A 14,402-nucleotide genomic window follows, 5' to 3' on the forward strand; every position below is an offset into this window, starting at 1 on the left:
ATGCTCAACTGCTAAGCCACCCAGGCTTCCCTAATCCAGTAATTTTAAGGATCAGATTGGCTTTATTGAACAACTCCTGGATCAGGCAACAATCCCATCTAGCGGGTAGAGGGGAGCTTAACTCAGCTAAACAAGAGAAAGGTTTTTAAAGACAGAGGGCATTAAAAGAAAATAATTGATTAGCAAGGAATGAATTGTTTAGATAGGCTGCCCTCTAAAGGGTGGTGGAAGGGGTCTATCAGTAAATTTCCTAGTATTGGCCAGGAAATTCCATGTTGACTAGTTAAAGATTACATTCCCAATAGCTATTCCCAATAGCAACTATGGTGGGTAAAATTTTTGATATGGTTACAAAACAAAACATAGTTGATGAGTTGAATTCCTGTTTTATTTTATTAATATATTTTTTAAAGATTTATTTATTTATTTTAGAAAGAGGAGTGAGTGAGCCCAGGAGAGGGGCACAGGGAGAGAGAAAATCCTGAAGCAGACTCCTCGATGAGCGGGGGCTCGTGGATGCCAGGAATCTGAGAGCATGACCTGAGCTGAAATCAAGACTTGGGTGTTTAACCGACTGAGCCACCCAGCTGCTGCCCTCTATTTTAAAATTTATACAGAAAGCATGGTCTCTATGAAAATTTCAATAAAATGAAAATGGTTAGAAATTGTTCTCCATGGACAACTGATCACACATTTTAATCAACCTAATGTAAGTTGCCTAAAATCAGCACTGATGAAATTGACATTAATGTGTGATGAAAATATTTACAGTCTCAAACATGGATCAAAAATACCATCAGGGGCAGTAAACATAACTGTGTTGAATGCAGCATTAAAATGTTTGGGCCTTTTCACTGCATATAAAGAGTTCCTAAATCCTCGTCTCTGAGAAGTAGGATTCATTTTGGAAGGAAGGAAGATGAGAGGAAGCATGGATTTTAAGCTTTCCTTAAAGTTGATTGTTTGCCCGCAGCCCATCCACTATGCTGACAGAGAAAAAAGACCTTGAAATCTCCCTCTGGGGAGAAATCCAGTCATCAGGACAATGCCAATGGATATTCATTATGGAGGTCACCTCAGAGCATGATTTTGGGGATGTGCTATTCCATGGTTGTGGCTTGCAGAAATTCTTTCAAGAGAATGGCCAAGCTTTGCCCAAGGAGAGACCCAGACGCTCAAGAGAGGCAGACCCCTTAGACACAGATTATACTTGGTAAACTGCCGATACTTGTAGAATGGGCTGAAGGAGGAGTCCTAAGGTTTAGCTTCAGTAGTTTCTGTTCATATGGAGGCCATTTAAAAATTGAGGCCAAATGAACTTTTCCTGCTTGAATTTTTACCTCTGCACTTTTGTGGGTGGGGGCTAGAAGGTGTGTGTGTGTGTGTGTGTGTGTGTGTGACAGAAAGAGACAGAGAACACAAGAGAGCTGAAAAGGCGACCATTGGCTGAAGTCTACTTGACACTGTAGACTGAAATTCTACTTGACAGAACCATAGTGGTTCTCAAGGGGTGACTTTGCCCCACCCCTACTCTATCCCTAGGGTACATTTGCCAATGTCTGGAGACTTTTTTTCTGCTTGTTGAACCTTGTACCTAATGGGTATAAAAAGCCAGGGTATACTGCTACACATCCTATAATACGTAGGACAGCACCCATCAACAAATAATTTTCTAGCCCCAAATGTCCCTGGTGCCAAGGTTGAGAAATCCTGTGGTGAAGACACCAAACTCAGTGAGTTGCAGCTGGTGTGCTGGTACTTTTTTATGGAGAAGTGTAAATTTAGGAATGCCAAAGGAGGCCCAATACTTGATCAACTTTGGTGTTTTCACCCTGTCTAGTGGCCTGTGTGGCCCATAATTCTAAGTCCTAGGACTTGGGGTAATTATGTAGCTCATGGAAGAAGGTAAAAAGTAATGTTCAAGAGCTCAAATTTGGGTAGTGGAAGGACTCAGATTTAGTTTAATATTCTGACGCTGTGTGACCTTGGGCGTGTCCCTGAACAACTTGGGGCTTCACATTTCTATTTGTAAAATGGGAGTAATAATGGTACCCAACTCAATGAGTTGTTATGAGGATTAAATGAAATGTATACAGAGCATTTAGTATCAGTGCATATGCAGAGTTGTTAATAAAGGGATCCTTGGGTGGCTCAGTGGTTTGGTGCCTGCCTTTGGCCCAGGGCACGATCCTGGGGTCCTGGGATCGAGTCCTGCGTCGGGCTCCCGGCATGGAGCTTGCTTCTCCCTCTGCCTGTGTCTCTGCCTCTCTCTCTCTCTCTCTCTATGTCTATCATAAATAAAAATAAATAAATAAATCAATCTTAAAAAAAAGTTGTTAATAAAATGTTTGGATTTGTGTTCAGAACAGACAAGAAAGTTATGAATGGAATGAAGAGTCCAACCAAGCAATAAAGAGATTATTTGAATACAATCCAGAGGTATAGAAAAACTGGCTATAACCCAGGTGGGCCTCCAAAATTCACCTGTTCAAATGCGGATATACAACTTTGAAGATTTCAAGTTAAAAAGAGTAATGTTTTTTTTTTTTCCCCCCCTCCCCCCAAAAAAAGTAATGTTAATGAGGCTCATTGGATTGCAAAATTAAACCCCAGCCCAGAGGCTTGGGCTTGGTGAAGAAGGAAAGAGGCTCTCTACGGACAGACATGAAACAGAATTTGACTCACAGTCTGAGAGCTACATGATTTCTCTTGGCTCCAGTAGAGTCATCTTGTATGTGGGGATCACAGGTCATGTTCTGGGCTCCACTCTCTAAATGATAAATAATGCTATTGTGACTCCGGCTGTCATCTCATTCTGCCAGAGATGGTAGGTCCACTCATTAGTAGGCAAGATGATATTGAAATACAGCGATCATAAAGTAAATAGAATTGATAGCATTCATATTTTGGTGTGGTTTAGGAATAAGTTTTATAATCATTGGGATATTTTGCGTGCGTTTGTGTTAAGATATTTCAAATATATCTGGCATATCAGATAATCGGATTAAGATTTGAAATGTATAATTTATATTAGACTCGTGACGTTAATTTTAAAGGTACTGTGGACTTTTATTGTTTGCAAATAGTACTTAAATGTAAATGGTATAAAATTTTAATTTTTTAGTATAAAAATTTAAATATTAAATGGTTTACAATATTTTATTTGTTTGACAGATTAATAAGAATCACCGAAGTGCATAGGAAGATTTTGGTTTTTAGGTTTGTAATTCCATCAGTCTTTTGGAGTTACTTTAGGGTATTGGATATGTTAACTGTGTAAAATTTTAAAAGTGCCCGAGGGAATTTAATTCATGAGTGAGGTTAACTTTTTAGAATTTAATCTTTTAAACTTATGAGTTAATTGAATGTAATAAAAAGTGACTATGAATTCTTATTTTTACATAAAATATTCATAACAAGACTTCTCAATTGAACTTAAAGGCTCAGGGAACATTAGGCCTTTAAATGTACAATTTCCATGTATTTAATTAATGAAATACTATTATTAGTATAGTTCTTTCAATGTATGAGGTTCTGTCAGACTTTTTTTTTTTTTTTAATTTATTCATGAGAGACACAGAGAGAGAGAGAGGCAGAGACACAGGCAGAGGGAGAAGAGGGTTCCATGCAGGGAGCTTGATTCGGGACTTGATCCCAGGACCCCAGGATCACTCCCTGGGTCAAAGGTAGACGCTCAACTGCTGAGCCACCCAGGTGTCCCTTCTGTCAGACATTTAAAAGCTCACACGAGGGACTCAGGTCCTGATCCCAGGGTCCTGGAATTGAGCCCTGCTTCTGGCTCCCTGTTGCGGGGGAGTCCTACTTCTACCTCTGCCTCTGCACCCCCCACCCTCTGCTCTTGCGCACATGTGCTCTCTCTGTCAAATAAATACATAAAATCTTAAACAAAAATAAAAGCTCAAATGACATTAGGAAGCATTCAGTAAGTGGTAGTTACAATGAACAGTAAGTATTGCTTGTCTTTTTGTCTCTTTGAATCTGTGCAAGGAAACTTCTGTGACTGTGTATCTATTGCTTGATATCCTGAGGGTCCTGATTAGCTGAAGGTAAGGATTATTCCAAAAAACAAAACAATGTGGGGTTTTTTGAGTCAGTAATTTTATTACTATTATTTTTCACACCGAGGAGACTTAGTTACATAAAGTGATATTCTATGAGTTGATTACCAGCAGGAGAAGCACAAAGGTGTGGAAAGCATAACAGGAACACAGTGAGGAAACGCCCTTTGTCAAGTGGAGTCCATGTGACAGAACACATTACTGCAAACAGCCTATGTACAAATAAATATAGCTTTCCGTCTATGTACAGACATATTCACAGAGAATAAACTGACGCGAAATCTCCATACATCTGTCATCCAGTGAAAATTGCACGTAATAAACAAAACACACAGAAAATGACAAAAATAATTCAGAAGTGCATCAGCTGGAGTCTTGCTGGGGGTAAAGAGAAGGGTTAAAATGCTTCTTTAAAATGGAGGCAAACAAAGGAAGAGCGAGATGACATCTATCCCTAAAAAGATCCTTTACAAAAATGGCATTCTGATATTGTTAATATAATCTCTCCAAAAAAGAGTTTATGTGTTCTAGGGCAAAAGTCTTTGTTGGGGTCAGTGGTGACCACATTTTCTCTGTTTTACCAATATGCAAAGAACAAAAGTATAATTTATCTTTCCTCTAGTGCTAGTGGCAACTTAATTAATCCAGGAAGGTAGCTTTGCTACTCCAATTTTTGATGGCTCCATGAGACTGCAGATTGTTTGGAGATAAAAGCTCTTGCTTCTCGAACTTTCTCAGACTCGAGCAGAAGACACACTTGAGATAGGTGCAGGGCACAAATATGGACTTTATGTGCAGAGTTCAGCAGGGCTGTATGTCAACAGAGGCTCCCTCTTCTGGATAGAGTCTCTGCCCTTTGGAGAAACTCTTCGGACCACAAAACAGTCCCCAACAAGAACGTCACTGGCTCTGGGCCTAGACACTCTGACTTAGGGTAAATGGCCATTTAAGCATCAAATTGGTGGGGTCGTTCAATTTAATAACCATGTTTACTCCATGTTGAGAATTTAGAGGTCCAGTTGTGGTGAATATTTCTAGGCTCTTAAGTGCTTTTTGGTTATTCTTTTAGCTTTCCCTCAAATTACATAGAAAATTATGATAAATGGAAATATTAAAGTTTCTAGTTGTGGGGACGTCTGTGTATAGGTAAGTAGTCTACCACACTGGTCAGAACATGTGTATTTTAGCAGAAAGGAAATGCGTTATGATGTCTGTTATTTGCCGTGTCCTCCCAAGGAAGGTTTATATTTCAGCACAGGAAATTATTGACAAATTGTATATCTATGTTTGCCATTTTTATAAGGGAACTTCTTAGGCCCATCCCACATTTATATATATAAAAACTCAAACAAACCTTATGTTTCCCAGGTATGTATTTACCTAATTATCCATTTCACTCTCTGTATAGGTGAACCTTGCTTTACATAACAAATGGATTCCTGAAAAATAGTAGATCTATAATTTAGACTTTCAATATAGTATCAGAACTTGCTGTTTCAAGAAACTATGTCACAAGCTACTTTGAAGATGAAGAATGCTTTTGTGAAATGAATAATTTCTTTCATTTGCAGAGTTTTATTAAAGTACACATTTAAAGTTTATCAGGTTAGGATTGTCTAGAACAATAATTGTATGCAATAAAAAACAGAACAGATAAACTCCAATTTACAATAAACAATACAAAACAGGAATGACTCATGACTGCTTATTGATTGACTATATTCAGAAGCCCTGAATATATGTATTATTGGTATTTTATGGCTTTAATTAAGACAATTGTCTCTTATGAAGTACTATAAAGTGCAATATTAAAAAATTAAAAACCCAAAAGGCATCCATTGTCCTTCAGTTTTATCCTGATGAGAAGAATTGGAGAATCATTTAATTAAATGGCAAGGAATTATCTATCCATACTGCATGCATGTAATTTGATCCTTAAAATTATTTAATTCAGGGATTCAGACTTAACTCATTCCTTTGTGTGTGTGTGTGTGTGTGTGACATGATTTTAAAAATTAGCATTCTCTTTCAGGTAATTCACTGTTTAAGAGAACTGTCAGTCCCAAGGCCTTTGTTACTTACGGATCCATTATAAAGGAACATGCAGCCCAATACGTGAGAATGCAGAACCAAATTCCTGTGCTTTTGCTGAACTGTAGCCCACTTTCCTGGGCCAGGACCCAATCTACAGCCACACAATTCCTATCCAACCTAGTACCCAAGGAAGGAAATACACTACAATACTGGGTGATAAGAGGAGGACCAACATTTCCCCTATTTCCTATGTAAGTGAAAGCATGAATTCCTTTTGGTATATCAAAGCAAGTAGAGTTTCTGAATGATCTCCAGTGGTGTCTCCCCCACTCTGAGTTCTTTGTGAGCGTGGAATTATGACAGTAAAAATGAAGCCCATGAACTTGACTTCACCAGGCCTCATGATTATGCCACACCCTGTGTTCAAACTTTTCACCCCTGGATAAACGCCTGTTAGTGCTGTTGCACCAAGGCCTACTGGTGCTCTAAACTCTAAAGGTATTTCTGTGACTCTACTCTTTTATGAATGTGAACTCTGTTCACATTGCAGTAGCAATCAGGAGGGATTTTTTCCCCCTGAGAAACTGCCAAAGACATGAAACAGAAATTTTTGGGAGGAGGGGCCCAGTGTTTTTGAATATTCACATTAATGAAGTGGTGGACAAATGCTCAGTAGACTGGCCAAGAGCAAGCAGAATCTGGAAAGGGAGAAAGCTCTGAGTCCAACCTGGACTTGAAAACTGGAAGCGGCCCTAGAAATAAACAGATGGAGACTCAAAGAGGCCAAGTGGAGAGTGGCTCATAGTAGGCAAAATGGTGAATCAAATGCACTGGGGCAGGCCGAGAGGTGCACCCGCTTTAGCTAAATGTCTCGGAGAAGAGATCAGAAGTGATAGGGTACAGAAGATGAATGTGAATTAGCAATGTAGTGTGACTTTGTAAAAGTAAGAGCAACAGAGAAGTTCAGCAAAAGGGAGCAAAGCAATAGGTTTGAGACTGTAATTCAGCCCTGTTCAGACTGACCTGTGTCATGATGAGTCATAGGGTTCTATAATTTAGGAGTAACATAAAGCAGGTAAAAACGCTGAGTAGAGAAGAACTGGAAGAATTAAGAGGGTTAGGAAAAAAGGACTCTGAAATAAAGCTCTAAAGATACTTTTGATGAAAACAGATAAAGGGTCACATAGTGGGGACTCCCAATGATGTGAGAGGCACATAGTGAAGAGTGCCCAGACCCAGTTCTTTTCCATCCCCCAAAAAGACACAGGTGAAGTCACCAACTTGTTGGGCTAGGGTAAACCTGCTGGTTGTTAATACTTGATGAAACCTGGTTCCATCAGGAACCCCTATGCCAGGACCCCTCACCTACAAAAGAACTGTCCTTTTGATTAGGGTGATAGGTTGGACGACCTGTCTCAACAGAATTAAACCTTTGGCAAACTCAACACAAATTCTATGGCACCCTTTCAGACTTGGGTATTCATCTGTTTTTGTTTTTTTGTTTTTTTTTTTTGTTTTTAATTCTTTCAGGTTTTCCAGTCTAGCAATCAATCATCTAGTGAAAGTGCTCTGGCATAATTTGGGGATCCATGCAGTGCCCCTTCTACAACTAATTTGAACAGAGTTTTCTCTCCAGCAGTAATTACAAGGTCATTTTTGTCTCTAAAAGAACTGGCCGACTTGTGGATCCACTTATCATTTTTAGCTCTCTCTTGCTGTTTTTAAAGGAAACTTTCGCCAGACAGATGAAAGACCACTGTGGAATGCAAGTGGTTCTGAGCAAGGCTGGTCCCCCAGGGGTGCGGAAAGCCTGGAAAGTGGCAGCGCAGACAGTGTTTGGAGGCGGGTGTCTGGGTGGAAAGATGTGCTACTTTCCATCCTGAACATGAGCGCTCCTCTGCTTTCTACAGATGCCTACGTTCTCCTGGCGGTCAGAGGCCGGTCATAGGCCGTAACCTGAGCAGTTTCAAAGCTCCCAGTGAAGTGAAACAACAACAACAACAACAACAACAACAACAACAACAACAACGTTGTGATGTTGTAACCATAAGAAATGGAGTGGTGCGCGTGTCCTTTATTGCTTTTCTCGTTTGCTACATAGTTCAAAGAATATGAAGCTGTGAGATGAACAAAGATATGCCAAGAGACAGGGAGGAGCTAAGCTGAAGTAGTGGGCTGGGGGCACATTACCTTTCCTTCCCAAAGCCTTCTAGAGAGGGGAAGATATTTTTATCTGGGACCCTATGCAGGTTCTTATAATTGGTTGGAAAAGCCTGAAATTTGTCATTGTTTTAAACTACATGGGGATATGTATCAATGTGACACTTGGTTTCTTGGGACTCAAAGTGAATAAATTTTTTTTCTTCCTTTTCCTTATGCTTCATTTTCCCCCCCACTAATTCTCTTTTAATGGCCAAGCCCTTACTACTTAAAGACAATATTGCGGAGGATGTGGCTTTTAAAAATACTAAGCCACGTGGTTATGTGAGATCTGGCTTAGCAAGAATGAGCATTAAGCTTCTATGTCAAGCCTTCAGGAGTTAGATGATTTCCCCAGAAATCACCCTGAGGACGGTTTCCCTTTATTTCTTCTGGAATTGAGCTGCCACTTCTAATATGGCCACTTAATTACTGTAGTACCAATCTGTCCTGTGCGAGGAAGCATGGCATCCTCATCATCTGTGTGTGTGTGTTGGCAGGGGCAGGGAAGAAGGCATATTGAAGTTTTGCAAAATGCTTGTATTCAGATAGGTCATCAGACTCCTGTCCCTTATTCCGACCCGGCGATCTCAGCAGAGCATCGAACAGACGTCGCTTCTTCTCCAACCTTGTCTCTGGCCAGCAGCTCTAACTTTTGCCATTTGCTTGGTCAGTTTTCTGCTAAGGTGGCCAGGAAAGGAGGGGGCTCCCTTTATGGCTCATCTCCCATCTTCCTGTTATGGAGGAATTTAAAAGCTGTGAGCATTGGTGGGGAGTTTGCCAACTTTCTCCTTGCCCAGGAAGGGATGTACATTAATATTATCAAATGTCTCATCAGCAAGGCAGCTGTGTTTTGCTGAAAGGCCTCCAAACCACCTGATTCATGTCTTTCCTAGAAAATAAATTATACTGGCCCCTGTCAGGTGGCACCTGTTAGAAGCCTGACAAAGCATTTTTCCCTGAATATGAATCCGTGCCTGCCTCTTTTGATAATCTTCTGGGCAAGTCTCTAGGATATTCGGTTACATCTGCTGAACTGATGAATAGGCCTGCCCTCTAGTCTGTGCACATATACAGCATCTTCCTGCTCTGCCCCTGTTGGGCTCGGCTTAGGTCCTGGAGGACTGCATAGACGCATCTCAGCTCCAACTTCAATTCTGCAGGAACTAGTCAGGTTCAGAAGGTGGCTGGACCCAGCACGGGCATTTCCAGATGCAGCTTAGAAGGTTCTATTTAGGCATTCTTGGTTTGGGCCAGGTCGCTCTCTTGTGCGGAGGCTGCCTTGAGCGACAGCAGGCAAGGTGACAGCAAGCAAGACCTGCTTGGTTTGCTGTGACTGCATGGAACCACTTGGGCACGGCTTGTTTATTTTAGATTGAGAAATAAGAAGGTGGTTCTAGAATTTTTGATATTCCTTTATATGCCCTGCTACAAGAAAGCAGAGAATATCTACAGTCTAAGTTTTTCTGCTGTGTATTCTTTGCTTGTATGTCAGCATTAGGGCTATGGCTGGCCATTTCCATAGGCTGTAGCTCGACTCTTGGAGTGGGAAGGTATATGGCGTGGGGGCGTATGTGTAGGCCTGTATGTACACATGTACAGAAAAAAACCTACGAGGTCCCTTCAGTTGTCAGTGTGGGTGACTTTTCTTTTCCTTCATTATGACAAATTTGATGTGCCCTGCTTTTGAATCCTGAAGGTGACTGGGTCAAGGGTGATGCTGTAAGTGTGTGTGTACCTAGAAATCTGGTATAAAGATCTACAGGTATCTATGCATGTACACGGGCATGCAGGGGAAGTGTTAGAGATGATGCTGCTCAGGAAAGTTCTTTCTTATAAATTATGTTAGTGATTTGAATGCTTTTCAAGGTCCACTGTTGCATTCCACACACTGCTCTCTGGACTCCCCCTAGCCCAACACATCCCCTCCCAGACACATACTGGGCAAGCCGTGGCAGGGGAAGGCAACTGCATAACAGGCAGCCGGGGAATACTGCTCTGTACCTCGTGCTCGGAGCACACCCCGGGGTGGGGATGGACTCTGACGGCCTGTCTCCTCAAGTACAGCTTCTCATTAATAACCACAATACTTCCTATGGAGTGGAGCTCCCAAGGCAAGTAAAATGCTCTGTGGCTGCTTGGATGGGTCTTCACTGTGAGCTGGGAGTGATGGGGAAAGAATGAGACAGGGGAGCATAAGCAAGTGCTGCAACAAGAACAGAGGTGCAGTGGGCCTCCCTCATCCTTTCTGGTTTCATATATCTATAGTGGGGTGACAGTCACCTATTCAAACAGCAGACCCACCAATAATATTCACGCAATAACCCAGTTTGCTCCCCTTTAAGTAATGCGCAGGGAAAACAGCCAGAGGTTTCAGCAAGAAATTCACTTGCATTCTCTTTGGCTCTAAAGAAGTAGCACAGATGTGTGTTCTTGCCTCAACACATCCTGCCCTTGACGTGGGCTTTTCTCACACAACTGAAAACCCGACTTGGCCGAGTTGGAGAGACTGGAGGGCTCGCCTCCTGTGTGGCCGCATCTTGATTTCCTGTGCCTTCTGCTTGTGGGTGAAGAGCTGTGATGGGCACTGCCTGCTACTGCCATGCTTTGTGGAGTGAGCTGAGGTTATGTGGAAGGACCACTGAGCTCGAGCTGGGGCTGTCAGGTCTCCCTTCCCCTCTATTTAATTGTCACTTGTGCACCCTGTCTCCCTATGTTAGGAGGTATGTGCCCACAACAGAATCACAGCAGGCGTTAGGGACATGATAGACTGGATATGAGAACACACACCGTATTGTCCCCCATATGTGGTGTGTGCTGACTTAGATGGAAGATGGATACAGGATCGTGGGCCATCCTCTATTTACTTTTTCAACTGACTGTAAGGAAAGCATGACTTGGGGAGAGGAGAAACTATTTTTTCATCAATTTAGTTCGCCTTTTGTTCCCCCTGATGGTTTTAATTTCTATTGACATAGATCTGGGAAGTCCTACAAGACGTCAAACAGAATTTGGGAGAAGGAATGAAATGAAAATGTCACAAGAATGCTGAGCAAAATCAGGAGATCAAAACCTTGGAAAGACTGGCTGGAGGCCAGGTGTGAAGAGGTTTTTCAGTAGACTCAGAAGAGTCCTCTTTGGGGTCCCGATGGAAGGAGAGACACAGATTTTGCATGGGCTTTAGCCAAATCCTGGTCCTGGCACCACTAGACATTGGAATCAGAAGCCTTCCCGGGTGCGCTGAGTATATAGATGCCTTTCCAAACATCTCTAAGCTGCCTCAACCCAAGCAGTATTGATCAGAATCAGTTTAGTTCTATTGGAGGAATAATGATTTCTTTAGACACTGAAGCCCTTTATGAACCACATTGGAAGGTGCTTTAAAGAACTATGCCCTTATGTTCTCATTAGGTGGCAAGTTCCACTGAGCCCCTCTACTGGATGATATTTCTTGTTACATACCACAGGCTCCCTTGGCAGGCATTTTGATTATATGTCAGCCCTTAGCATCAAAACATGCCTAAAAGACAATCACAGTTAGACTTGCCCCCCACCTTTTTGGATGATAATGGGACATGCATTAGGACAATATAGGTTCAGTTTATATAGTCTCATTGTCCTAGAAGAGCACTAATCTGGTGTGCAGTTATATTTTTCTACTTGCATGCTGGGGCAATATATAAAAAAAACTTCAAAAAACCCAAACCCTGGTCACCTCTCTCCTGCCCTCAAAGCAATATCCACACAGTCTGGGTTTTACCTCTGTCTGTTCCAAGTAACTGCATGGGTTTTGGCCAGTGTGCCCTGGTGAGGATGGGCAGATAGTCTTCACTGTTTGGCTGGTGGGAATGTTTTGGAGGTCTCAGCTCAGAGTCCCTACAGACCCTCTCCACCAAGCCCTCCCTCCTGCAACATATCTCTCTAAGATAACCACCTTACCAGGCAGGATCCTGATAAGTCCAAAGTAGGCTGAAGGTCACTGCAATGATTCTATTAGTTTACCTCTTGCACTTAAGAGTTAAAGCTCAGACTGGAGGTGATGCCCCTCTTCAAATAGGTGCTATAAATATACTAGAGCTATCCCTGAAAAGATGCATTTGTATTTATATATATGTGTGTGTGTTGATTTTATATATATATATAAAATTTTTCTTTGTTTTTGTATACAGGTATGTATTACTCTATAGATATGAAAGGAGAGGTATAATACAGGAACAGGCAGGGGTGTGTTCATGTGCATCTATTTATAATTTGTATATTTTGTATGTATATATAGAGAGAGCCTTTGTCATTGTTTGCATCATTACAATGAATGTACCTCCGACCAGCGAGGAGTACCTGTCAGTGGTGAATGGAGAGAAGCCCCAAATGAACGGCTCTTGCATGGTCTCTTGCATGAAGCTGTTTCAGTAGGCAAGGTTGGCAGCAGCTTGTGAAATGAGTGGGCCCAGTGCAAATCCATCCATCCTCAAATCCGCCAAGGAGGGACACTTTGAAATGTCCATGGCTGTGTGTCAGCAGCCTCTTTTGGAGAGGCCAAGGAGCCTAGAACCCAGGGCGGGGAGGGACCATCCATGCTGTTAGTTCAAGATATGGCTTTTCCTATTAGATGGAGACAGGGCACACAAGAATTCTGTCTTCTAGGAGGACACTGACCACCAGGAACACAAAGTAGAGGCCGAACATGATGAAGCCCAGCACTTTGTTCATCCGCCATTTGCAGAGGGCAATGGAGAGGATGACGAAGAGCAGCATGATGAAGAGGAGGACGATGGCACAGAAGAGGCCATTGCTGCTGACAGCCACTGGTTGGAATCTGTGAATGATGGTGTATAGGAGCCAGGGCAGTGGGAGCCTGTGAAGGATAGATGGGGGAGCAGTCAGACATGTTGGAGGAGGCATATGGCATAGCATCAGCTTCTTGGAATCTATAATCTGAGGAGGGTGTCTGGTTAAGTTTGTTATGACTCATGCGTGGTCGGCTCAGGAAATCACAAAAGGAAGTCAGGTGAACTTCAAAAACTTTTATCTATTTCCTGACTCAATTAGGGAAAAGAGAGAATTTGTTCTATGGTTGAGTAAGATCAAAGCTGGGACCACTGCAGGTGATTTGAGTTCATTCATTTATTTATTTGAGAGAGAGAGAAAGAGAGGGAGAGAGAGTCTTAAGTAGACTACGCAGTGAGCATGGAGCCCACTGCTGGGCTTGATCCAATGACCCTGAGATCGTGACCTGAGCCGAAACCAAGAGTCAGACGCTTATCCAACTGAGCCACCCTGGTTCCTGAAAAGACTGATATGATCATTGTGGGGTGATTTCTGATTGTGATTTGAAATTATTGTGTGCTTTCCAAGTTGAATTCAAATGTGGCACCCAGCCCTAAAAAGGTGAACTGGACAATTTGTTCAGGGCAGGAGAAGGAGCAGACAAATGGAGAAAAGGCATAGAAATCAGTGGTGAAAATGGCAACATTATTTTTAGGAATGGAGATGGAGAATAGCCATAATTTAATGCACAATCTACTGGCCAGAGATGATAAATGATACCTGGTACCATATAGCTGTTTGAGATTTATTTTGGAAAAGATGGGATAATCTTTTGACTAACAATTGGGCTTCCTGAAAAATTTGAGGAAGACAGGGTCTTACATTTGTAATGTGATTTAAAAAACTTTACTATGTATTTTTATACCTGTCCCTTCCCTTTGTATTTGACTTTTTAAAAATCTGGTAACATCTTTTTTTTTTCTATCCAGAGTGGCAACAATGGAAGATATCAGAAAAGCTAACCGTTAGCTGCATCCTGGGGGTGAGTTAGGACTCTGAGCAGCTGGAAACACATGACTCACATGGCCCATGCACCTCCAAGGGGCTGGGTGAGATGCAGTCCTACCCATCGAGCCTAATGATGGAACATTGGCTGGGGAAACATAGATCCAGCCACCCAGCTGGATGCGGCTTCTGCAGAGTCTTAGCCTTTGGCTAGGGGAGATTCAGTTTTGGCCTGACCTCAGGGGTGGGGAAGAAGAGGTGCTCTTTTGAAGCACAAAGCTCTCCAAAGAAAAGCAAATAGCTTGAGAGAAATAATGA

General features: G+C 42.1%; 1 protein-coding gene and 1 long non-coding RNA gene across 4 annotated transcripts in view; one reads left to right on the forward strand and one right to left on the reverse strand.

The window, feature by feature from the left end:
- The first annotated feature begins 436 nt into the window (after nt 1–436).
- On the forward strand, nt 437–4,109 carry LOC111098062. The gene is made up of 4 exons (XR_005366807.1): nt 437–709; nt 2,365–2,465; nt 2,572–2,827; nt 4,009–4,109. It is a non-coding gene; the product is annotated as an uncharacterized LOC111098062 (long non-coding RNA).
- Nucleotides 4,102–14,402, reverse strand: part of SLC24A2 (solute carrier family 24 member 2) — a 251,756-nt gene continuing 241,455 nt past the window's right edge. For all 3 annotated transcript variants that reach the window (XM_038552506.1, XM_038552504.1, XM_038552505.1), the window contains one exon: nt 4,102–13,167. In XM_038552506.1, the coding sequence (XP_038408434.1) occupies nt 12,918–13,167 (250 nt within the window). In that variant the 3' untranslated portion in view covers nt 4,102–12,917. The remainder of the gene's footprint in view (nt 13,168–14,402) is intronic.

This window comes from Canis lupus, chromosome 11 (genome assembly GCF_011100685.1).
Source record: "Canis lupus familiaris isolate Mischka breed German Shepherd chromosome 11, alternate assembly UU_Cfam_GSD_1.0, whole genome shotgun sequence".
NCBI lineage: Eukaryota > Metazoa > Chordata > Mammalia > Carnivora > Canidae > Canis > Canis lupus.